The sequence below is a fragment of the Saccostrea cucullata genome, unplaced genomic scaffold, assembly GCF_032062105.1.
Source record: "Saccostrea cucullata isolate Sc308-1 unplaced genomic scaffold, CSIRO_AGI_Scuc_v1 ctg853, whole genome shotgun sequence".
NCBI lineage: Eukaryota > Metazoa > Mollusca > Bivalvia > Ostreida > Ostreidae > Saccostrea > Saccostrea cuccullata.
Genome location: NW_026928637.1, coordinates 253,671 through 280,591, shown reverse-complemented (window position 1 = coordinate 280,591; position 26,921 = coordinate 253,671). Strand labels below are relative to the sequence as shown.

The 26,921-nt window shown below is 35.6% G+C and overlaps 3 protein-coding genes and 1 long non-coding RNA gene across 6 annotated transcripts; 2 read left to right on the top strand and 2 right to left on the bottom strand.

Annotated features, from left to right (window-relative positions):
• Nucleotides 1-314: 314 nt before the first annotated feature.
• On the top strand, nt 315-9,755 carry LOC134278258 (DNA-(apurinic or apyrimidinic site) endonuclease 2-like). The gene is made up of 6 exons (XM_062760579.1): nt 315-475; nt 3,374-3,457; nt 4,371-4,554; nt 5,174-5,320; nt 8,466-8,535; nt 8,701-9,755. The coding sequence occupies exons 1-6, from the start codon at nt 361-363 to the stop codon at nt 9,679-9,681; spliced, it is 1,581 nt and encodes a 526-aa protein (XP_062616563.1). The 5' UTR covers nt 315-360; the 3' UTR covers nt 9,682-9,755.
• LOC134278259 (uncharacterized) lies at nt 4,660-4,907 on the bottom strand. Its single transcript, XR_009994403.1, has 2 exons — nt 4,865-4,907; nt 4,660-4,712 (listed from the first exon to the last, which is right to left on the bottom strand). It is a non-coding gene; the product is annotated as an uncharacterized LOC134278259 (long non-coding RNA).
• A 4,027-nt stretch (nt 9,756-13,782) lies between the features above and the next one.
• Nucleotides 13,783-18,388, bottom strand: LOC134278257 (uncharacterized). 2 transcript variants are annotated; one of them, XM_062760577.1, is made up of 6 exons: nt 18,323-18,388; nt 17,745-17,882; nt 16,923-17,173; nt 16,398-16,539; nt 15,901-16,293; nt 13,783-15,627 (listed from the first exon to the last, which is right to left on the bottom strand). In XM_062760577.1, exons 2-6 carry the CDS (start codon nt 17,848-17,850, stop codon nt 14,519-14,521), a joined length of 2,001 nt encoding a protein of 666 aa, XP_062616561.1. In that variant the 5' UTR covers nt 17,851-17,882; nt 18,323-18,388; the 3' UTR covers nt 13,783-14,518. The 2 variants fall into 2 exon arrangements, with proteins under 2 accessions (XP_062616561.1, XP_062616560.1); XM_062760576.1 differs by having other exon boundaries at nt 18,278-18,382.
• LOC134278256 (uncharacterized) lies at nt 18,388-25,731 on the top strand. Of its 2 annotated transcripts, none has more exons than XM_062760575.1 (6): nt 18,388-18,575; nt 18,829-18,925; nt 21,144-21,382; nt 21,901-22,039; nt 22,399-24,132; nt 25,223-25,731. In XM_062760575.1, the coding sequence occupies exons 2-6, from the start codon at nt 18,859-18,861 to the stop codon at nt 25,507-25,509; spliced, it is 2,466 nt and encodes an 821-aa protein (XP_062616559.1). In that variant the 5' UTR covers nt 18,388-18,575; nt 18,829-18,858; the 3' UTR covers nt 25,510-25,731. The 2 variants fall into 2 exon arrangements, with proteins under 2 accessions (XP_062616559.1, XP_062616558.1); XM_062760574.1 differs by having other exon boundaries at nt 18,388-18,583.
• Nucleotides 25,732-26,921: the final 1,190 nt, after the last annotated feature.

Here is a 26,921-nt window from a genome sequence, read left to right as displayed (position 1 = left end):
AGTAAAAGAATCTGTTTATATCACCCTTTGATAATTTTAATTAATTAACTTGTTTAATTCAGTCTTATTCATCTACGTTGTATGCAATTTTGACACATTCTCTATAATAGCAAGTAAAATATATTGCACAAACGAATAGTTCCTTGTACGCTTTGATTAAAGTTTAGATCATGGTAAATATAGATCTACGATTTTATAATTATTTTAATATTTATATATTCTTCTTGAAAATCAATATTGTTACAAGAGACCAACTATGTTTGTTGCTAAATGTACATGTATATTTTTTTTTAATTAAGGGGGAACTTTGATAGGCCTAGCCTAGCCATAAGTCATTGTGTTCACAGATCTGGTTAGAAGATGAAGTTGTTAACATGGAACATAAACGGAATCCGTGCCAGTAAAGTGGAGTTGTCTTCATTGTTCAATTCTCTTGATGCAGATGTAATATGCCTCCAAGAAACAAAAGTCACAAGTAAATAATTTAATAAGTCCCACTCTAGAAACATTTTTTAACCAACTAAAAATTTTTATTTGGATTTGACATGATTTTTGTTGGATTATATTTTATCAATACTGCATGTTTAATTTTTTCAGAGTTATTTTTCCCACTTATTTTATCCCACACTTTTTTTTGTCATTTAACATGTTTGAAAAGATACAATTATAATTATTTAACACTTAGTCACCAAGCATACTGGATAGTGTTATTCAACTTATTGTCATCTGAAGGGAGAGAACATGTTTGGTGTCCTCCACATAAGAGAAGCATCACAAATTATTTCCTTGCACTTGTAATCAGTGGCGGATCCAGAAGTTCATGTGGGGGGGGGGGTTAGACCCAAAGGGCCGAAGGGGTAGGGCATGGGAGGGGTTGTCCCCCTCCCATAGGTGGGGGTTTGGGGGGCCTCTCCCGAGAAAAAATTGTTTTAAATGGTTCTAAATGGTGCATTTTTTGGTACTCTTTGTAGCTTTTTTTAAGACCGATCAGGGGCGTAGGTGCCTATACGCCAGCACGCCATGGCGTGCACATCGTTTAGTCCAAAAAAAAATTACTGTGCATTTTTATAAAATTTATTATAAAAAAATTGATTATATCGTCATATAAAAATTAAATTCCTAAAAGATTCTGTGTAAACTTACTATGCCTGCAGGCCTAACGTTATATGTAATACCTATAGTTAATACACGAAACATGACGCCGCACGTTTTGGGGAAATTAAATTTGCTGGATTGAAATTGTTTTGTTTTAATTTCATTATTTAAATATTAGACAAAAAATGGAACTAAAAATACCTTTTTAAAGTAATCACAAAAATTCAGACAATGCACTTGATTTTATAAAAAAAAACATAAATATTTTTTAAATATTAATAGATCTATTATTTTTTGGTGTCATAAATCAAAATATCGCGAAGTTGACTTCATCTCGTAGCATATGTTATATATTTAAAAATTGCGTAAATTTTGTTCAGTCTAAACGTGAAAACCCAGGAGCTTCCGGGGGCTTCGCCCCCTGGGCCCACTGGGGGCCTCAAGGCGGCCCCCACACCCCCTGCCTTTTTTGGCGTGCACATCATTTTTGTCTAGCTACGCCCCTGCCGATCATCACAAATTTTTAAGAATTTAGAAAAATAAAATGTTTCAATTTAATTTAACTTTAACACAAGACTTTGCTTTAAATTTAGAAAATGTTAAATCTGACAATTGTAGAAATACAAGCAGTTGACTTCAAATTGTCTTTATTTTAAATGCACAGATTAATTGTGTCGTAACGAAGTCAATCTGACTTCTAAGATACAACTGATGTGTATTTGTGTAATTTGTGTGAAAGTACAAATAAACTCTTTAAAAAAAAGATACAACTGATGTGCAATTTTTAAACACTTTCAAAAATTAAAAAAAATAATTCTTTTCAGAATCCCTTACTAGTGCTTTTCAATTTACTTGATTTTACTGTCAATATGATTCGGAATATAAACACACATATATTATTAATGATATTTCAAACTGGAGAAAAAAAAATACGTAAACTGAAGAAACTGTCAAAACTAGAGGGTTTTGCTAAACCCGTCTGATTTTGTAAAGAAAAAAAGTGGTATTTATTAATTTTTTTTTAACGATAAAAAGGTACTGAATAATAGTTTATTCAAATAGTTTTAAAAAACATGCATTTTATCAGCAAAAGTATTACTGAGCAGCACCGTAACTATGCAGTTCTCTGTTGTTGGTACCTGGCTACAGGTTTTGTACATGTATATGACCTTCTGACAAGATGCACGGACTACCCTAATCTCTCTGTTGATTACCTGTGTATTTCCTGTTATGTAGTAGATGTTCATTTCACAGTTGTCCAGAACAATGGATTCGTGTTTATTAGAGTCTTATCAATGCAACAAAATGATAAAATGACACTTGTAAAAAAAAAAAAAATTAATGAGTGGGGGAGCGTGGGTTCCTGACCCCCCCCCCCCCCAACCCCCCTGAATCCGCCACTGGTAATGGAGAGGAGAGAAATGCAGCAGACCATGATTCGAACCCTAGCCCCCCTGAATCTCCAGTCTAGGGCTGTGTATAGAGCCAAAAATTTCGATACGATACGATACAATATTTTTTAAAGCAATATGCGATATATTGGATTCTAAAACAAGTCCATCAGAAAAGGCTTCTAAATCATTTTAATGCATGAATTTCATAACAATTACCGGTAAATGATTTATTACCCATTTTAAAGTTCTTGTCTCATTGTCATTACAAATAACACTTCAAAAATTAAAACTTTGAATGGCAGTAAAATCACATGTTTAATGCAAAAAAGTGAAATATAATCTATTATCTTTGGTGATTGAAATTCCCATCTTTGTAACAGAATTAGAAGGAAAACTGTCTGTCCGATACATATTAGAAGTTATTTCTTGATACGATATTCTTCTTGAATATCGATACGATATCGATATCGATATATTGATATATTGATACAGCCCTACTCCAGTCAGGTGCTCTACCAACTTAGCTATCTGGCCACTGGCCACTATCTGACTATCTGACCACCACATTCCTCCCTCCTTATTCCTGAAAGATCTTCAGCCCCCAAAACCGAGACACGGAAATCACAAAAGGTTTATATTGGACTGTCTAAAGGATGGGTGGGGGTGAATCATGGGAGTATTGTATACTACAAAGTATATTATTCATATTATTTAGGCAAATACAAAAGCTAGTGGCCTTGCTCAAAATACAGGAAGATATTTAACCTCTGTCTTACAGGTTTATTGTAACTGCATGTATATTATAGATATTGGGGTAAGGAAACTGCATTGTTGCACTTATGATCTAAGATCTAAAATAAACATTCACTGTAAACTTATTGCAGGAGACATGCTAGATGAGCCCACAGCAATTGTAGAAGGCTATAATTCCTACTTCTCATTCTCAAAGAAACGCAGTGGATATTCTGGTAAAATTATATACAGTTGTATACAATTATGACATCTGTATTTGTCAAAAATAATTGAACTATTACATATACTATATTTTTTGTAAATATTATTATTGTAGTGCATATTTACATGTATATGCATTTGACACTTTTCTCTCAACATAATTTTTTGTACCGGGTATCACTTTTTCCAACCAGTATTATACATGTATATAATTACTGGTATATAATCTCTACTGGCCCGATGAAGGTCTAAATGAACCAGTCAAGTGTCCATCATCCTTCTAGCTACCAATGCAAGTGAACACTTCCAACTTTCAAAATTTTACACCTCCTTTAGTTTTGGTCCGTTTTGATAAAACATGGTACAGAATTTTAAAAAACCTCATCATAATTCATAATTATGGAGGCTGTATAAGAGTAATGTAAGTTGTTTGACACTTTACCACTGGATCAGCTGACATCCCGACTCTTGACCAGTAGAGATTATATACTGGTCTAAAAATGTGATACTTGAGATCATAACTCCATGGAATATCAAAGTAGAATGAAATGTGAACTAGATATGTAACTAATTCAGAAAGATTCACTTACCAAAAATTGGCTAAGTATATGAAATGTCATGGGAGAAAGTCTGAAAAAACGTGGGATAAACTGAGAGACACACTTTTGAGAGATGGAACATAAAATATATGTCATAGCGTAGCATAGTAATATCACTGATCATGAACTGACTAGTATTGGAAGAAAAGCAAGTGTTTGGAATATAAATGCAGCTTTTTTCTTCATTATTATGAGTACAAATCAGTAAATCTACAGACTCTTCAGAGTTTGTTAAGGGGCAGTTTACATCTTATTATTTATGTACCATAACTCTGTGATATAAGTCATAATCAATAATTGACTTTATTTGTTTACATGTAAATTCTAGGTGTGGCGACATTTTGTAAAAGTTCTGCGACCCCAACAGAAGCCGAGGAAGGTCTGTATAAAGATCTGAACCCCAAAGTGGACGGAAAAGTGGGTCACTATGGTGATGTTAGTGAGTTTTCCAGTGACGAGTTAGAGGCTCTGGATTCAGAGGGCAGGGCAGTCATTACCAAGCACAAAATCAGGTAACAGGACAGGACAGTCAATACCAAGCACAAAATCAGGTAACAGGACAGGACAGTCAATACCAAGCACAAAATCAGGTAACAGGGATCTAGATTTAGAAGACAGGGCAGTCATTACCAAGCACAAAATCAGGTAACAGGGATCTAGATTTAGAGGACTAGGCAGTCATTACCAAGCACAAAATCAGGTAACAGGACTGGACAGTCAATACCAAGCACAGGGATCTACATTTAGAGGACTAGGCAGTCATTACCATGCAAGCACAAAATCAGGTAACAGGCATATAGATTTAGAGGACATGTGCAGGACAGTCATTACCAAGCACAAAATCATGTAACAGGGATCTAGATTTGGAAGGGCCATCATTACCAAGCATGATATCAGGACCTTTACCCAAGGTCAAGGCAAGTTCAAGGTTATTGCCAAAAATTATCCATAACTTTGTAAGATGAAAAACATTGGATGCAGCTCTTTGTTGTGCAAAGAGATCAGTTCAAATCATTCTGTGCTTTTGATTCAGCTTGGATTTAATTATTCCTCTTAACATGTATAACGATTTGTAGTTAAGTATTCAACTATAATTCTAAAATTTATGGAATGTTTACATTACACTTCCAGAAAAAGAGATGGACAAGAATCGGAGTTGGCCATTATCAATGTGTACTGTCCCCGCGTGGATCCTGACAGGGAGGACAGACTCCTGTATAAACTCCGGTTCTTTGCTCTCCTGCAGACCAGAGCAGAGGCACTTCTCAAGAGTGGCTGGTGAGATTCTCTGTATACATTGAAATTATGTTACTATCGTTTTACTAACAGTGTGACAGTTTGCTTGATAGGGCGTGCTAAAATTTCGTATGCCTGATTATCATTTTACTCATCGATTGGATGTTTGATTTCAATGGAATCAATAATACTTTGCATATGAAACACAGAACCCAGCATTACCACTAACAATACTGACCAATCGCATTTAATAAACAACAATAACACGTGAACGGACTAAGCAAGTTTCACTTTCTATCATGATGATATTGATAGAGCAACGTACATATATAGTACAACAGAAGCAGAGTAGCCTTACTAATTTTTATTCTTTTTTAAATTTTCTTTATATTTTTTAAAAACCCATTATTTGTGTCAAATCACAACAAATATAATTACATGCTTTTCTGAACACATGAAAACGGGTTTTACTCACCACGTGTTGCTGCTGACATACAAATGCTGTACTTCGGTCAACAATTTTCAATGTGATTGGTCAGTAAAAATTATCAGGCTATTGTTGTATAAAAAGTTTCAAATGCAAAAAACTAAGTATTGATTATATATAATCCAATCGATGAGCAAAATGATAACCAACACACAAAATTTTAGCACGCCCCATCAAGCAAACTGTCACGCTGTTTGTAAAATGATAATACAATTAATAGTTAGAGAAATTAGCCATTTATCAACCCATTAAAAGCACAGTGCCAGAGCTGCCAGCAGTATAAAAAGGAAAGTCATTATTAAGTGGGTCAGGGGTTTCCCAGTTCCAGGGGCTTTGGAGGACCCTGGCCGCCAAATAATTTTTTTTTCCAGTTTGTTTACTTTAAAATGATTTAGATCACATGATTACACAGAAACATACAATTACAATAGAAACAAGGTTATAAGGACTATGAACTTTTACTCTAATAATGAAAACTGAAGATGTCAGAACAGCTTTTAATTTGGTATTTTTGACAGGAGAAGCCAAAATTGTTAGGATAAGTACATGTAGTTAAATTGTAAGGCATATTTCAATATTTTATAGACTCAAACCATCAACCTTTTGCAATCATGAGGGTTAGTACATTCATAGTGTATAAAGTTTGTGTGATAGACCTAAAAGTACCGGTAACCTCTTTCAGGGAAATTATATGCAGATACTCAAGAATTTCATCCTCAGGCCTCTCTCTTCTGTTTTTTTTTCAAATTGACATTTTGAATGGAAAATCAAGGAAGATGAAATGTTAGGACATAATGTACAAGAAGATAGTTTTCAACAATAAGGAAATCTCTAATTATCCTGGATTTCTATTTCAAAATACAGATTATGGATTGACTTCCAAAAATTGATCTTGTGTCAAAGTTATGCCTTTGCAATCTGCTTTAAGAGCTAGAAGCCATTTTAGTACACCATTGTGATAATTTTGTTGATATTACAAAACAACATTACAGTGGCTTTCGTTACAGCGCACGTAAAACAAGTCAGCACACAAAGGGTTAATTTATAAGCATGCTGACAAATTAGACAATAATGCCACAATCTGAAAGCAAATATATCTTGATGCTATGAATTGTACATTTAGAAATTAGAATGAAGCCAATGTATTGCCAACATGATATTACTGATGAAAACCGAAATGCTCTGCAAGAAATTAGTGACGTTAATCAAATTTCGGTGTTAATATGTATACATGTTAAGAGTACACGTAAGATAAATAATTGTTAATATAAGAAAAACGCAATAGTAATATAAGAAAATAATAAAAGAAGAATTTAAGTGTAATATAAAAACAAGAGGCCCATGGGCCACATCGCTCACCTGAGTAACTTTTGTGATGCAGTTCTTTACCAGATTTCCCCTCTCCTTATATCTATTGTGGCCCCATCCCCCCCCCCCCCTCCGTCTTGATTTTAATAATTTAGAATCTACACTACCCCAGGATGCTTCCACCTAAGTTTCGGCTTTCCTGGACCACTGTTTCTTGAAAAGACGATTTTTCCTATATATTTCTATATAAAAAAAGGAAAATGTGAGGCCCTGCCCTAAAAATGGGGGTCATGGTTTCAACTATATAATCTATATATATAATTAGGATGATTTCATATATATTTCAGCTATTGTCGCCCACTGGTTCTTAAGAAGAAGATTTTTAAAGATTTTTTCCTACGCATTTCTATGTAAAACTTTCTCCGATTACCTATTGTGGCCCCAATGTGAAAAGACAGGATTTAAACAATTAAGATTCACACTATCCCAAGATGCTTTCACATAAGTTTCAGCTTTTCTGGCCCAATGGTTCTTGAGAAGAAGATTTTTAAAGATTTTCCTATATATTTCTATGTAAAACTTGGATTTCCTATTGTGGCCCCGCCCTACCCCCGGGGGTCATGATTTTTATAATTTAGATTCTTCACTATCCCAAGATACTTCCATATTAATTTCAGCTTTTCTGGCCCAATGGTTCTTGAGAAGAAGATTTTTAAAGATTTTTCCTATATATTTCTATGTAAAACTTGAATTTCCTATTGTGGCCCCACCCTACAACCAGGGGTCATGGTTTTTACAATTTAGAATCTACACTATCCCAGGATGCTTCTACATAAGTTTCAGCTTTTCTGGCCCACTGGTTCTTGAGAAGAAAATTTTTAAAGATTTTTCCTATGTATTTCTATGTAAAACTTGGATTTCCTATTGAGGCCCCACCCTACCCCTGGGGGTATGATAAATTTAATGAATTTCTTATACGGTTACCCCAGGATGCTTCCACATAAGTTTCAGCTTTCCTGGCCTAGTGGTTCTTGAGAAGAAGATTTTTTATATCCCACCCTATTTTTGTTTTTATAAGCATACTGATATCTCCCCTTGGAAGGGGATATATCTGGCCCTTTATTTTAACAATTTAAACTCCCCATTCCCCAAGGATGCTTTGTACTAAATTTGGTTAAAATTGGTCCAGTGGTTCTTGAGAAGAAGTTGAAAATGTGAAAAGTTTACATGATATAAGAAATGAATGAGTTAAATTAAGAGTACACGTAATATAAATAATTGTTGATATAAGAAAAATTCAATAGTAATATAAGAAAATAATCGGAATCAAGTGAGCTAAAAATGATGTTATAAGAATTTAGAGAAATGGATTGTTTTTCTTTTTCATTGTAGTCATGTTATTGTTCTTGGCGACATGAACGTCAAACACAAGAGTATTGACATGAGTGAAGAAGATGAAATTGTAAGATTTTCTGTTTTAAATTACATTTAATACTAATAAGTATTCAAGGATCTGATTTACATACATGTAACATGTAACTCAACATTCTAAAGCAAGTAATTGAGAACATTTGCTATAGATTTCCATTTATCTCAAAGAGTTCAAAGACTTTCCCTTTTAATTTAGGGAACGGTCACCAAGCCGAGTCGGGTGTGGGTGAACCAGTTTGTTTGGGACGGTGACAGAGATTCCAGTATTCCAGCTGTGGAGAACAGGGAAGAGTTCGCGGGCACCACCAGTTTTGTGAGTGGTGGTCTCTTTGTGGACTCCTTCAGATATTTGTATCCAGACAAGGAGGGAGCTTTCACCAACTGGTGTACACTGACCTCAGCCCGAGAAACAAACTATGGCAGACGCCTTGATTACATCTTCACCGATATACAGATGGCAAAGAGTGATTTAAAGGACTGCATTATTATGTCAGAGGTTGAAGGATCAGATCACTGCCCAGTTAAAGCTGAATACTTCTCAGAATTCATACCTTCTGATAGATGTCCTGCACTATGTACCAAGTACATGCCAGAGTTTTGTGGAAAACAAGTCAAACTCTCATCGTTTTTTATAAAGAAGGAAAAGACCAATGAAAAAGTAGAGGTCTTTTGCAGCCAGACTACCTCTACTGACACTGACACATCTGTAACTACAGGGGATAATGGAGGGAAAATGTCATCTAAACGAACAGGTGCTGATGAAAAGTTGGGAAATCAGGCCAAGAGAAGAAAAACTGAGTCAAGTGATATCAAACAAGGAAGTCTAAAGGGATTTTTTCTAAAGACAAGTTCAAAAAAGGAGATTATAGACCTTAACATTCAAAAGTCTACCAGTAATACAAATGAAGAGATACAAACCACGGAGATAGGAATAAAACTAGTGGATGATGTAACAATCAAAAACAACTCGGCAAGTGCTTGGAAAAGTCTCCTTAAAGGGCCACCCCCTCCCCCATTGTGTAAGGGACATCAGGAAGTCTGTGTGTTACGGACCGTCAAAAAGCCTGGACCAAATAAAGGCAAACAGTTCTTTGTGTGCGCCAGAGGGGAGGGGCACAGCAGTAATCCGGAGGCCAGGTGTGACTTCTTCAAATGGGTGGACCATAAGAAAAAGTGAATTGATTATTCATACATGCATACTGTTTTCTAATAAATGGATACTATTTTTTACCATAAAAAGATGAATTTTTATTTCTTGCTTTCGTTTTTTTGCTCAACTTGATCAGTTGATATGAGCTTATGCTAAATACATGATGTTAGTGGCCCTTCTTATGTTTGGGAGAAAGAACTACTGTAATACATTTCACTGTGTATTCTTTTTAGTGCCTTTGGCGAAGAGAAACTGTTGCTAATTCAAGAACACGCTAAATGTCTTCAACATATATACATGCGAGGGTTGATCCAAAAGTTCGTGGAATTTCTTCATATTTTATTTATTTTTTAGTGGAATTAGTTGAAAATTACAAATGAAAATATAGACACTTGATGAATATTTAAAATTAAAAAAAACATTTTAAATATCTTTGATAGTAACTCTATGGCAGTTGCCATAGAAACGGTTGTTTGGAAATGCGGGGGAGACATTAAGGCGTTTATTATCATATAAACCTTTGTGTGAGAGTTTTACTGGATATTTAGTTTATTAGTTGATGATTTATTGTTCATCTTTAAGTTGTTAGACAACGTCAAATTTCGGCCGAGTCATATGTTTTGTGAAAATCCCGGGATCACTCTATTTTAAACGCGTATATTATTGACATAGGCTTGGGAAAATGCATTTAGTTACTGTTTTTAGGAAACAATAGAACTTCCACGGACGTTGATCAAAGGTGTGGTCTCTTTTTGGAGGCTCTGTTTTAAGTGCCTATTCCCATTGAAAAATTAAAAGCATTACATGTAATGGATGTCGTCGGCTGATGTACTGTTCTTGACATTGCTTCAGAAATTGAAAAATCCTATGGAAAGATGGGTAGTTTTTTGAAATATGAGTGAAAAAGAAGATAAGTTTGTGCGAGAGGATACTCAGGCTTTTCTTTAGAAAAAAATCGAGAAAAGGGCAGCACTTTGTAGAATTACGTATTCCAATCGGACATTATGGTGAGATGCTTCTATAACGTGACGTGTCATATCTTACTTGATGTTATGTCGAAGTCTCCCCCGGGTTTCACAACTATCCATTTTCAGAAAGCTCGTGTGACCTTATCATATTGGTAATTGGAAAGTGGTGAAATTTTCAATAATATTGCATTATGACTCAATATTATGAATATGCCTGTTGTTTGCTTTTATCAAATCAAGATCAAATTTTAGAAAGAAATTCCACGAACTTTTGGATCGACCCTTGGAAATAGGAACATTAAGAATTGCACTAAATCAAATCTACACTAACTTGTTCAAAACTCAATTTCAGCCAAATATTGTACACGCCAAATATAATACATATACCGTATAAGCCCTTTATAGACCATGCCAAACTTGCATGAATAATATTTCCTTGGAAGTACACTTGCAGACTTGCTTCAAGTATTGGATCTAACATGTATTTTCCTTATCACCGACCAGGTGATGTATCTAGGGATGTGCTGTACTACTGGTAGTCTCCCAGACATGCTCTGCTTACTGGATCTGATGTACATTTACAAGGTGATCGAGCAAGTGAAAGTTTTTGATAAACCCCAGTCAAACTTGAATTAGATGTTCCATCTTGGAATGCATTTGTTTGGTGTAAGACTGCCTTAATTACTGCAGATCAAATCCTGACCCTGGGGGTAGGGTGGGGCCACATGGAGAACAAAAGTTTTACAAAGGAATATATAGGAAAAATCTTCTCAAGAACCACTGGGCCAGGAAAGATGAAACTCGTGTGGAATCATCCTCAGGTAGTGTGGATTCAGATTTGTTCAAATCATGGCCACAGGGGTAAAGAGGGGCCACAATTTGTCCGAGTTGATTTTTCATGAAGTTTGTTTTAATTTGTTTTAAAGTGGAGTTTAAGGTCTCCATCAATAACAAAATTATTACTAGACAGTTGAATTTCCCTCACCAATTTTTTTCAGAGTATGAATTTTGATGGAAAAAAATGCTATACAAAAGGCCGACATTGCTTCCACCACCTTGCATCACTGTATGGCGTTTAATAATAATGAAAAAGGACATTCCAAATGAGGAATTGAGAGGACAATGTCATAGGGAAGGTCAAGGTCAAATTAATATCCTACTACTAATAGGCAAGTTTATGTAAAATTTAGTAAAGAAATATTTCTCACATTTATGGCATTTTTTTCAAAATAACCTAAAAAATGAACTGATATTATTTTCATCTACAAAATTTATATTTCAAATGGATTGAAATCATCTCTATGATATCTCTTTGGAAGTTTGGTGAGTTGATTTCTTGATCATCGATTCTTACCGGAATGTAAATTTCAGTGCTGTATACAAACAAACACAGATACACGTAATTATACCCCCCGCAAATGAAGTTTATTATACCCCCCGCAAACGAAGTTTAGGGGGGTATATTGGAATCACCATGTCCGTCCGTCCGTCTGTCTGTAGACGAGATTTTGTCAGGACCATTACTCAGAAACTATTGGAAGGATTTGTCTGAAAATTTGTACACATATTATTCACCATATGAAGATATGCACCTGATATTTTCATCTTGATTGGATGATTATTTTGAATTTTAAAGGTGTTTTTTCATTTTTATTTTGTGGTTTTGTGCAGACCGTTTCTCAGAAACTATTGCAAGGATTTATCTGAAAATTTGTACACTTATTATTCACCATATGAAGGTGTGCAGCTGGAATTTTCAACTTTATTTGTTCATTTTTCTGCATTTTACAGGTCTCATTTTTTATTTTAATTGACTTGTTCATTTTGGGCTCAGGTATAAGGTTTGAGACGTAGAATCTAGACTATCTGTACAAAAATGTGAACTACAACTTAAAACTACTCATTAAAACTAAAAAAAAAAAGAAACATCATCAAGTGTTAAAAACACTTTTTACATTACACAGAAGATAATTTTGATTCATTTGTCTCTTGGGAATAATGACTGGACATGCATCCAGTTAAAGATAAATTAATGAGTTTGGTGTGGGAAGTTGTTAAGGCATTTCTTATCAACCATGTGTTATCTCCTGGGAATTTCGCACAAGAATTAAAGATCTCTCTTTTATTCTCTTAATTGTAATTTATTGTCTGTCAAAGCACTTCATTACTGGATGACCAGCTCTTCATTTTCAGATGAATTTGATGTATAATGTAATGGAGATTAATTTGATTTTGTATAATATGATTTTTTTTTCAACAATCAGTTTGCAGAGTGTCATGACACATAGTTGCAATATATTTTTTTTTATGCAAAAATAAAAAAATATGTTGCACTGGAATTACAATGTATTAGTATTGATGTTTCATTTGGTTGCACCTTTGTTTCATTCATTAAGAAACGTAATGAGCAATTATATTTCACTGCAAATTTTTGTAAGTAAATTGTGAACACCTCTGGATCCATAAAGTATTTTTGAATTGGCACCTTCTCTGAAAAACCCAGCGGGGGGTATTTGTCCCTATTGGACAGTTCTAGTTGCAATAAAATTTAAACAAAGGTAATGCAAGATAACCAGCACAAACACGGGTGGCCATTCCAGTACATTGATATACCCATGACAAAGCAGTCAGGTGTAACGAGTGCAAAGAGTATATCCTGGTGTTGATGTCATAGATAATAAAATTGAACATGGTGTATGCCTACTTATGAGTCATGTTTAACTGTAAATCACATATTCTTTAGGCATTTTACCCTCAATATCTAGAATCCTCGGATATCTTTTTTCTCGGTCCCATCAAGTTTGAATTTGTTTTGTATCTTTTTTAACAAAAATTTTATACAGATAAATGCAAAGTAAATTCACAAGTCCTAAGATTTCATTACTGTATAAGTGGAAATTTTAGCGAGATGCAAATTTAGCGATTTCTACCCAACATTTGGTATTTTATTTTTAGCGAGAAGTAAATTTAGCGATTTTAAAATGCTAACTAAAGAAGCTATTGCAAATAATACGCAATTAATTTTTAGAGATGTCAACACCCTTGCTAATAATGCCAAAATTAAATCCTTGCTAAAAATTCTACTTATACGGTATATCCAACTTTTACTGTACAGGTTCATATTAAATTTAAAGTGAAAGAAAATTGATTCTCTGTTACAGTAAGATATGAAATATTTTATTGCTGAATAAGCACAATATGTCATAAAACATCATATTACATTAGAAAAATTTTTTTTAAAAGCTAATAGCATTCATATTTTTCATTTAAAATAATTATATCATACATAGTAGATTTATTGTAGTATTTAATACCACAGCTTGTGTGCTGCTCACTGGATCAAAGTCTTATTTAGACTGGTTTTGATAAACCCTCTCACTCGGTATAAAATGATGACAACTATACATTCCTATAGTGAATGCTACTGACAAATATCAAGAAATCATTTTAAAAATATTTTATGTCAATAAATTGAGCAGAGCCAGCTTTTACTAAAGAAATTAGAGCTAAGACAAAATGTTTTGGATGATGATATAATCTTGCAAAATCAATTATATTCTGTTAAAAATTGCTTATATAAAAATACACATCTAAATTAATTTTAAAAGTATTTAAAACTATTTTTAAATTGATATTAAAAAATTATATTGTTCTTAAAATTATTATCTGTGTCTAACTCAAGTTCTTTTGAAAATAGACCCCTGATCTCCATCCTTTATATCACACAGGAAAATTTAAATGCAATGCCAAGATTTTTGTCTATTCTTAACTGTCCATACTTGCATGGTACATGTATTAAGAAAAAACATATAAACGATATTCATTTTCCGGTAAAAATTTAAAGAAGCACTCTAGTGCATTAAGTTGATATAAATACCAGATTATGTTTAAAATATTTAGACATCAGTAGTCCGTTTCATGAGCTCTACGCCACTTCCTAGGTCAATATTAACAGCAGAGTCATCTAAAACATAGCTCTGCTGGCTGTAACTTGTCGTCGTGCTGATTGGAGAGGTTCTACCGGTGTCATAACCACGATTAACAAGATACGAATATTTTGGAGCATCACCTGAATTATTCAACTGTTCATACAATGGTTTTGATTGGGACACAGGTAGATTTTGAGGCATTGCTCTGGGAACATTGGGAACTGTTGTTGGTGCTGGCATTGGAAGTCTAGCCATTGGATTGGCTGGAGGAAAAGCACCTGCAGGGTTAAACTGGTTCGGAACCGGATAAGCAGGCCTTACAATTTGCCCCACTGGTGGCATAAACCTTAAGGAGGGATTGAGGGCTGGATTTGGGGCCCCCACAGGATATCCCGGTAGTGGTGCTCTTTGCACCACCATTCCTGGGGGTCTGGCTTGGTATGGCACTCCTGCTTGTAGACCTGTGCTTGTAGTTGGTTGAGGTGGTAGGACTGTTGGTTTATCTGCTTTGGTTTTATCTTTTTTCCTGCCTGCCTTGCGAGCTTTGTCAGGTTGTGCGTACAGTGAGGTCCGAGGGTCCTGCTCCTCCTCAGAATGTGAGGACACCTCCTCCTCCTCCGTACTCTCTGCCTCATTCTCCGTCTCTGGACTGCCCTCACTGTCCGACTCCTTGCTGCACTGAGTCTCAGTGTTCAGTTTTTTCTTGTCTTTTTTATCAGATTTCACATTTCCAATAGAATCATATCCATCCTCCTGATCCACCTTTGCCTTTCTGTTCACCCTCCCTGCTGACTTGGGATGGACTCTAGGTTCAATGATCCTCTCCACAAAGTTTTCCTGTGGATGATCGTCGTCAGCCTGTACAAAGGAATCATCTTTTTCATCACTATACTGTTCTTTCTCATCGCTGTATTGATCTCTACCGGACGTGTTGTTACTGCTCCCGCTGTACTTCCTTTCTCTATAAGGACGCTCTCTTCTGTAGTTGTCTCTCCTGGAATCTCGACCGTTCCTGGCCACTCTGTATCTATCATGTTCCTCATATGGGGGTGGAGGAGGGGGTCTCTTTGGAAAATCTGAAAAACAAACTAGCACTTTGAAACATTTAATGTACATATCTCTATTCAATTTCATTATGATCAGATGTTTTTTCTACAATTAAACTAAAGCTGTACAAAACCTGTTCAAAGTATCACAGCAGTTAGCATTGTGAATTATTTGAAATCTTTATGATAAATAAATCGTACATGTATATACTACTATTACATGTAAGCATAATTGATTATGCTTCAAAAATAATTTTAATACACTACGAAGGTTTGCTAACATTACTGTCAATAAACTGATACCATCAAAGACACTGTCCTCTTCATCAGTTGGTGGTCGTGACCACCTGCGGGAGGACACAGGAGATTTCTTGATGGAAGCGAAGGTTTGTTTAGAACCCTCAGATTGCCATGGCCTGACGCTGCGTGGAGCAGAACGTACGCTGCCATTCAGTGACGTGGCAGCCGTGTTTGGGGCGCCATCCTTTAGACGTCTTTCCTGCCACTGGCGATTCAGTCCCTTCTGACGACGATAGCAGTAAACCAGGACTGAAGGTACCACAATCACCAGAACAACCGCAAAGATGGCAGCCACTATGTAGATGACCTCAGACTTGGTGATGATAGGATTGTAGTAGTAGTTCTCACAGCCAAACCCTGCTCCATCATCACAGTTATTTGGATTGGAGATGTCAGCTACAGAAAGATCACAGTTATTTAGGTATAATTTGTATATATATGGCTTGAACTAAAATGCAGATGATATTATCTAATTGAATTGTGAATCTGTTTTTACTCACCAGGAATGGGCTGTACATGGATAACAAAACCATAACCAAACAGATCGGGACTGTCCCGGGTCAGAGAAAAGGTCACGAACCCGCCCGACGTAATTAACTTCTGCATATTGGTAGGAGGGTTGTTATAGTAACTAAAGGAAGCCTGAAAAAGAAATCAATATATACCGGTAAAGTGTTTCTGTCTTTGGTATTTATGTTGACTAGTAATAGACAAATTAAGTTTCAAACTTTTCTTTTTCATGCTGCTTTAAGGCATCCACACAATTTCAGGGGTCATGCGTCACTTGTGGCCTTTGGACCAATGACAAACTGAGTTCAATGTTCTAGGGCTTCTCTCATTGGAAAGCACCAATCAAATTGGGGTTTTCATAAATTGATATAAAATGTTAACAATAAGTAAGCAAAAAAATATACATGTCAGCCTGTCGAATATGAACTGAAGTTTGTAAGGGGTCAAATGGCTATGAGTGGAATCAGGACCCCTGCCATTGTGTAAATGACTTTAAGGCTGTTTACAGCATTTACCAGAGTTTGTGCCCCTGAATTCTGAGACCACTGTCCATCATATATGTAAAAGTTGACTCCAGGTGAGTTAATAAAACCAGTGACTAACTCTATGCTGAATCTTCGGTGTTCCCTGATCCCGTCAGTGGACAGAATGATGGTACAGCTAGTGGGGCTGTCTCCGGTCTGAACTGCTCCCTTACCATACACTGTGGCCGAATTCAATCCCAACTCAAACGTCTTACCACATTCTGCATGGCTATCCATATAGTCTGCAATCATATTATAAATGTTTATAATTTTCTATGTCTTATACCTACAAAACAGCTGCATATGAAATGTTTACTGTGATATTGTCATATAAATTAACCTTTGCTGTGTAAATGGTAAATAAATTGATATAAAGAATAGTTATCAGAAGAATATGGTAAATGTCATTCTGAGAATGATTTACTTTCAAATGATTATAATGTTTTTTCATGCATTGCTTTTTCTCCCTTTCTTTAATGTTCAGTGAACTATGACTGGATTTAATTTTACTTTGTTTAAAACCAGGTCCTGCACCTGGGAACTTACATTATTTACATGTTTAACTGTACTGCACTGTTTAACTGGACTTAGATTAATTAGAGTTAATAAGAATGTATATTAAACTGGCTTTTTTCTAATATCATTATTGATTCATGCATGTGAGCAAATTGTTTAGGAGGAATAAAATTAATTCTCTTCTGAGTACGTTCAGAGGGGTCCGTTGAGTACGTTGAGAGGTCCGCTGAATTTGAGTATGACTGAATATGAGAGAATGACTGTAGTAGGTGATCAAACCTTAATTTCACTACTTACAATCGAACACCTTTGCCTGGGGATTTTGACCACTGAATGAGGATTGCTGTAAGGATATAGGGAACTGAAGACATAAGATCACCGTCACAAAAATCCGCCCGAACATTGTTGCTGATTTGTTATACTAGTATATGAATCCTACAATGAAAATAAGAATTTTATTTTAAAATTTGGTAAAATATGGGATATAATTATATACCCAAAATTTAGGATAAGTGTAAAGAAACACAGTAAAACTCTGAATAATTCACAAACGTACTAGAGCATCATTCGTCAAAGCCTAGACAGTAATACCATATAGCATTTTTCTCTAAATTAATGATTTTTCAAAGTCGAGCGACAGCACCAAGAAATATTGAATTGCTATAGACGATCTATTATTTTCTATATACCTGTATAAATTATAATTGTATATAACTATACTTCTAAGACCCCCCCAAAAATGTTATACAATATCATATTTTACAGTAGAGATTTCTTCATATTTAATCTAATTATCATGATCACATTTTCATATGAATTTGAGATATTACCTTTTCGTTTCCTGTTTGTATGTGGACGCCATTTTCTGCTCTTACCTGTATGATATGTTCACATAACCGATAATTTCATGTCGGTTTGATACAAACATTAGGCGTTGATTCATATAGTAAAGAATGCGGACTGGAAATTTATCGACTTCGTTTACCTGCGGAAAAGTAGGTCAACTCAGGTAAAAAAAAAAAAAAACATGGCGGATAAACAAATTGTTCGAAAACATTTTGTAGACAACTAGACTGCGTTGTTCCCACTTCATGTTTAGCTGTGATGATCGAACTTACCTGGACGGAGGTATGAAGGTATATATATTTATATATATGATTCAATAAAGTAAAATTTGTCATATAAACAGACTTTTTTAAAATTCTCAAATGAAAAGAAAAGAAAGCATAATATAGCAATAGTATTAATCAACATCGTTATGATTTTCTGTTTATAAATGCTTCAATATTACGGAGATCAGTTAATTGTACCTGTGGAGGGGTCGGGGAATACAAAAAGAATTTTTTGGTTTCAAAATGATTGCTTTATGTGCTTCTTGTAGATTGTCTGAACTGGTTTCCTGGAAAATAAGATGTATAGTCTCATCATCTTGCTTACTATAAGTTGGCTGAATATAGCCCATGGAATCGTCAGAGAATGTATGTACTCATATTTTCTGATCAATTTGTAAACAATATATTGTAAATTAATTCTAGATTTCATTTTAGTTTCATCTGTTCAAGTTCAGTTATAATCATTTATTGTTTGTAAATTAAGGTGGTGAAAATTTAGTTGTACAAGTAGTCAATCATTATTATGTGATAACTGCATTTTTTTTCCTACATACTCTTCATAAATTTATACAAAACAAGTAGATTTTCTAGTTAATATTATTTATTGCTTTTAAGCTTGTATCAATTTTTTTTTTTTAAATTAATTTGCATGAAATATATACTAACATATAAGGAGAGGAACTTAAAGCCCGAGATAATAAGCACCGCCTTCAGATTTATCTGGTCTGTATTTCCCTGTCAATCAAACAAATTAAGGTCCATCATTGGGTACTTGAAAATGATTGACACTTATAGCTGCTAGTCCCTGTGTATATCTCTTTCACTTTGTTTGACACGCGTGGGCACCATCAAATTAACTTTCGGTTTTCTGATGTTTACCGCTAAATCACAAACGCAATGAGGAAGCCATTTCGATGCTAACAAATTTAGCTTGATTATAATTGATTCTAATTATCTGTATTACAAACATTGAAAAAATGAAAATGTTCTCATAGTGTTACAATAATATCAAGATTGTGTAATTTTTTTTTCTAATGAAAAGTGCATAGGTGACTGAAATCATGTTTTCACTCGTAAAAATATTCTTGTTTTGAGATGCGGAGAAAAAATTACGACAAAAATAAAGGAGAAAATAAACTGGTAACATTTTTTGCTTGAAATGGATAGTCTGATTAGTAAAAACTTCGCCTGGACAAGTATTAAAGTATTAAGAGTTTCTTTCTTGCTACGTGGGTCCTTACCTCCGTTCAAGGTCACAGGTGTTAAAAGTAGTTTTGAAAGAAATACAGAAGTTAGCAATAAATCAATATTTTGTTTTAAGTTTTTAACTTATATTCTAAATTTACTTTAATATCGATAAAATACACACATTTGTATGTAATTTTAACTTGGCGAAACCATCGTTATGTCGAATTTTTCACACAAGATACAGAATGCTACATTTGCTAAAAATAGGACCACGCGACTTTTAATACAAACGGGAAGTAACTGTTTCTATTTGATCGTGATCGAAGCTCTATTTACGATAATTTTGAATAGTTTTTAAGATTTTGAAAGGGACAGGCAAGGATTAGTATTTTACTGTTGAATTTATATCTGTATTTCATTATTTTTTTTAAACAACGAACTCAAGTCATTGCTGCTGTGAGATTTCTGCTTGATTTGATATTAGATATGTCTGAAATTATGGAATTTTACAATGATAATTTATTATTATTAATGATATTTTTTATTCACGATGTCGAGATCTACTTATTTTATGGTGAACAGCAAACTGTACAGGTAATACTCATGGACTTCCTGTGTATATCGTTTGTGTATAGGGATTAGCGCTTCCCTCGGTCTGCACGACCATCAATGCCTCGGAGTGCCACGCATGTAAAATTTAGTCCCTCCCCTTACCTGAGAAAACCGTACGGTTGAAAATCTCGGCCTTTAAGCATAGACTTGAAGGATGAAAAAGCCTTTTGAGCTTTTCTGATCACATTTTGTCTGTAAACTTGTTTAACTTCTTCTCCAGAACCACTTGGCCAACTTAAAAAAACTTGCCACAAAGCATATCCTTGGATGAAGGGGATTCAAGTTTGTTCAAATGAAGGGCCACACCCCAATTCAAGGGGAGATAATTGAGAATTAGTGAAAATTTGGTGACATTTTTTAAAAAAAAACTTCTCAAGAACCACTGTGCTAGGAAAGATGAAACTTATGGGGAAGCATTGTAGTGTAGATTCAAGTTTGTTCAAATCATGACCCCCGGGGTAGGGCGGGGCCACAAGGGGCAATAAAAGTTTTACATAGAAATATATAGGAAAAATCTTTTAAAATCTCAAGAATAGGCACAGACTTAAGGGTAAAAAAGCCATAGTTATAGTTAAAGAAATATGCATGCATCCTTGGTTATTAGTTTAGATTCAAGTATTCAAGTTTGTCCTAATCATAGTCTCATCCCTTAGCCACAGTGCTCAGTTGAGCAATGTGACCCATGGGCCTCTTGTTGTAAAATATTTTACTTTACTGCTAAATAGCAAAGATAAATGTAATTGTGATGGAAGCAAGCTGTTATTGGACAATTTATAATTCTCAGATTACATGGATGGACCTAGTACTTGTGGACAAACAATCATCATCTATGACAACACCATTAACCTGGCCGCCCGCTCCCCAATATCCACCCCTAACCCCCCCTCTACCTGTACCACCGTCCTCAGGTCAGGCTATACCGACCCCTACTACTACATCAAAGTGGAGTGGACTGCCACTATCAAAGACTGTGCATTTTCTCTCAGCATCTTTGAAGGAACAACCCCATCTGGTTCCCCAGTGGTAAGTTTTAAAATTTATTTTGAATGAAATTCCTTTATTTTTTGATTTTACATGATTCTATTTAGTCAAGTTAATTATCTTGAACCAGTTGTCTTGTAGAGAGATTCATGAAAATATATTGGTGTTCAATGACCATCCAAGTGAATGTCATCACAGTGAACTTGTTATATGGAAAATGATATAATTAGGCTAAGATGATTATTTTAGTTTCTTAAGCACTGACTCATTTCATTGAGTTATCAAACAGTTGATTTGTATTGAATTTAGTAAAGATAAAAAATTCTCTGTTGATAAAAAAAATGAGAAAAAATAATCTCTTAAAAAAAAAAAGAAAAAAAGAAATTTTATTTGGAGAAGCTAAAGGTTAATTTAATTGGGCTAATATGAAATGTTTTACATTTTACATGATAATTAATAACATTGATAGTATTAACTATCAGTACTTATAAATATTTTGTAAAACCTTTTACTCTCTGAGGCATCATTATCTACAGAGTATTGTTTTTTTTTATTTGTAGAAAAGTTTTCGTTGCTTAGGAGACCAGGAAAATACTGGTGTTATTGAAGTTCGAAATTCAGACATCACGGTGTATCTAACCCAGGCCCGAGATCTATTCCAGCCTCACAACACGTTTAATCTACGTATTACAACATTCCGTAAGTCATCAAATTATTAATTAGATGACTCTCTTTATGTAGAAAATAACAGGTAAACATTATTCATTCAAGTCATATCCTTAAAGTCGGGTATGAACAAACTTTGCATAGCTGCAATTTTTAAAGTAAAAATGAAAAGTTTTTTAAAAACTGAGGCATGTTTAACATAATGTAAGCATTCACAAGTAATTGCCCTGTTGAATATACATGTATAGGCCTTTAATATGCAAACATCTTTAAAGAGGACCTTTTTTCATCTGTTAAATCATGACTTACGAGGTTTGATTTACATACTAGGATGGAGCAATGCGACAGGTTAGGACTGTGGCCCACTGACTAATGAGTCTATTGATTTACAGGTGATCCGTCTGCACCAGAGTTGTCAGAAGGCACCTCTAAACTCCCCACTGGCGCTGTTATAGGAATCGTGATCGGTCTGTTTGCTCTCATTGTGTTCTGTATAGTGATGTGCTGGTTCTACAAACAGGGAAAGCTCAGCTTCTTAGAGAAGAAGTCAATGCAGAGCTACAGAGGTGGAGTTATCTCCTCTGGTAAATCAAGCAACATATTCCACAGTGTCAATGGTTCCACTGGTTATGCTGAGTCAGTTGGTAACTCAGAAGCCTCCTTCTCCTCCAAAAACTGGGAAAACCAGCAGATGTGGGCTAGCTTGACACATACCCCAACCATGGGACGAAAAATAAAACCTGTGACACCCCCTCAAGCACCTCCACTTCCTTCCACTCAGGGCAAAGAGAAGAGCTGGGAAAGTGACAGTCAAACATCAGGAGTTAGGGACACCAATTTACCAGTCATGTCTTCTTCACCACCGAGGGGCAGGAGGAGGACCAAAAGTACGGAGGAACCACCAAGAGGACGCCGCCCAGTTATGGACAGTGGAAACATAAAACGAAACTATTCTAACCATGGCTACACTGACCAAGAAGACTATGAAAAAGAAAACAATACTAACATAAGAAAGGAAACTAATGTTGATGATGTTTTTGAGAATAATCCAACAACAGGTGGAATCTTGCATGAACTTAAAAGAGAGCTTTCGCGTAGACAGAGCATGAAGGAATTGAAAACTGAGTCAGATACAAGTGAAAAAAACATTGCAGATTCCAAAGAAGGTCCGGCCTCTGAGAGCACACCAAGAACTTCTCGTAAAGCAAATGGTCAGCCGGAGGAGATGGGAACTTTTGACAAGTCAAAGTATGCTGGTATTGATCAACAGAGTGAGGTGGGGGAACCAGACAAAATTACTAACCCACTGCTGCGAACAAATCCAGCCATTAGAGCCTCTGTCAGTTCCCTCAGATCTAGAACAGATGAATCTCCAGGATCAAAACGCAAGAAACGCAAAAAGAAATATGTTGGCATTCACAAGAAGCCCAGTACCGGGAAAGGAGACAGCATGGAAAACACAACAGATGACTCTCTTCAAAACAACTCCTTTGATTCTGTGCCACCTGCTCATGTAAAGGCAGATGGGCCTCTTCCTCCCGAGGCCTTAGCTCCAGTTTTTGCTACAGATGCTTCAGTAATGCAACATTTTTACCCTCCTCAACAACAGAACCAAATAAATGAAATAGTTTTGTTGGGTTATGATGCTTACGGTAATGCTGTGTATGGCAACCCTCATCAATACCAGCAGGGTGGACAGAGTTATATGATTGATCCACATGGGAACTATATTCCTGTGCCTGACATGTCATATCCTGGGATGCCAGGATTCACTTCCACCCCAGGACATGATTCATACAATACACCATATCATAGTCAACATCCTGTGCCTCAAGGTCAGCTGGCCAGAACAAATCTGATGAACACAATGAACAGCAGCTCGTTAGTGCCGTCTGGGACAGTCCTGGACGACCCTCAGGTCCCTCCACCAGGGGGCACTATAGTTCGCTCGGCAGTGGACAAGAAAACCGGAGCACAAGTCAATCAAACAATATGGGCAGATAGCAAGAGAGATCCTACTGACCCCCCTCCTGGAGATCATAACCCACAAATTTCTCGCAAAACTATTGTCCGGGTGACTACAAAAGATGCCACAGACGGGAGGCTTCCTTCTGCACCTGACCCAGGTAGGTCTTCACTGATGTAGGTAGAGGTTGGGGGGGGATACAGTATAGAGCCTTAAGTATGTTTTCATTGATATTGAATAAGAAGTAAAATGAAGTATAGAGGTATTGACAATAAATTATGGTAGGATACAGTATAGAAGTGTAACAATAAGATTTAACTGACATTTAGTAGGAGGGAGGATATATACAGTATAGTGATATTACCACAAGTTTTCATTAACATGAGTTAGAGGATACTGTAAAGTATATAGATATGACAATTCTCCATTGACATTAATGCCCTGTTCACACGGAGAGTTTAATTCGAACTAAACGTAAAGTTACTGCAAATTAGCTTCGCTAAGCGTTCACCCGGAGAATTCAATGCAAATTAGTTTAATTCGAATTAATTTACTGCGCATTAAATTACTTCACATTAGCTCCGTGTGAACGCTAAGCGAAGCTAATTCGAATTAAATTTTGACGCATGCATAAGGCCAGAATTAAGTCACAGGACACGTGTTGGTGGTTATATATAGGTATTTGTGCTATATTTGGTTCAAAAATTGAGGGAAAGTATGTTAATCACTAAAATCAATGATTACCTGTAGCCACTACATGATGTATCAAAGGATGGCTCTGCATACAAGACGTGATTTACAAGTGACGTCATAATAGACTTACTGAGGCCTGACTGTAGAAGAAAAAATTTAAATCGCAATAGTTTACTTCGCATTAGCTGTCGTGTGAATGCAATTTAATTCGCATTAATTTGATTAGTTTACTTCACACTAATTTACTGCAAATTAAACTCGTCGTGTGAACAGGGCATAAGTTAAAGGGAAATTGTATAGAATTATTTTGGTACCAAAAGAACTTTAACTCAGGACCTATAAGTATCATTTGTCCTTTTATCCTCAATAGATAATACAAGTGCTAAATAATGTGATAAATACTATTATTTATTTATTTTTTTTTAATAATATTTTTTAATAATATCTGTATATTTTGTTACATATTGAATGTTTTCTTAAGTGTGTAAACATATAGCATGCATATATAGTTTATTTGTCCTAGTCCTAATTATATGATGTCTGTTATTGTCTTGCAGCCCTTCAGGAGATATCCTTTAACGCGGCCCAGCAGATACGGGCTCATCCTGAGGAGGACCCGGCCTTCCTCTCCCCCTCCAAACCCGTCCGACCGGTCACATCAAACGGCCTACGTACCATGTACGCCTCAGAAACACCAGAGAGGGAGAATGCTGCATTTTATTCCAATATTCAGCCTCCTGCAGTAATGGAGACACCAAAGACTTCAGTGATGCGTGATGCCCCTGTGAAAAGCCATGCAATACGTGACAAAGTGACAGTCAGTAGAGAAGAGGAGGAAATATAACCCATTCTGTGTGAAGTAGAAAATAGAACTGATTGCAGCTTTTATATGAAATTTTTAGTTTTTTAAAAAGATTAACTTTTTAAGAGCATTGTATATATTGAATATTTTTAAATTATATTGGTCAAAGACCAGAAAAGCTACCAATTGTAGGGGGTCTGTTGTCTTTCTTTAAGATGTTTTACAAAACACTATTTATTCTGTAGAAGGATTTACAAGTTTAGATAGTACAGTTGAACTCTGATACATGTATTTGAATTCCATGGATATGTTGATTCGAGTTTGAAGTCCCAACTTCTCCATTGCTTTGTGTTTTAACCTTCATATCTCGAATCCTCCCATTCCTGGCCGGGTCCCTTTGTGTTTTAACCTTCATATCTCGAATCCTCCCATTCCTGGCATGACAGCGAGGTTAACTGTTTATAATTCTCATCTTACATTGTAACTGTCCAGGAAAAGTTTGGAATCTTTCAGAATGCTGCTCTTGCTAGTTTTGGTCTGATTTTAATAAAACACGTTACAAGTAGACCAAAGCAAGTTTTTGGATAATTTGTTGTACTGTAAATTCCTTATTTTTCGCGAGTACTTTTTAGGTCACCTGAGTCACTCAGGTGACCTATTGCTATCCGTTTTCGTCCGTCGTCATCCGTCGTGTGTCGTGTGTTAACATTTGAACATTTTCAGCTTCTTCTCTGAAACCACTGAACCAATTTCAACCAAATTTGGTATACGGCATCTATGGGTGGAGGGGAACAAAAATTGTGAATTTCATGGTCCCCGCCCCCCTGGGGCCTGAGGGGTGGGGCCAAAACCACTAAAATTAATGAAATCTTTAAAAATCTTCTTCTTTACTCCTGGACATCAAGCAGGCAAACTATTGGCATGAATGTAATGAGCATTGAGTCCTCTACCAAAATTGTGAAATTCATGGCCCCAGGGTCAGGGGTTCTAGTGCTAGGGTGGGGCTCTATAGATTATAAAGTGAAAATGCATTATTTCTTTGAAAATCTTCGTCTCTGCTCCTGGGTATTAAATACACTAACTAAGCACATAGTTATGATGAGCAAGAGTGCCTCTTCCAGATTTGTGAATTTCATGGCCCCAGGGTCAGGGGTTCTGGTGTTAGGGCAGGGCTGTATAGATTATATAGTGAAAATGCATTATTTCTTTGAAAATCTTCTTCTCTGCTCCTGGGTATTTAATAAACAAATTAAGCACATAGTTATGATGAGCAAGAGTGCCTCTTCCAGATTTGTGAATTTTATGGCCCCAGGGTCAGGGGTTCTGGTGTTAGGGTGGGGCTCTATAGATAATATAGTGAAAATTATTTCTTTGAAAATCTTCTTCTCTGCTCCTGGGTATTAGATAAACTAACTAAGCACATAGTTATGATGAGCAAGAGTGCCTCTTCCAAA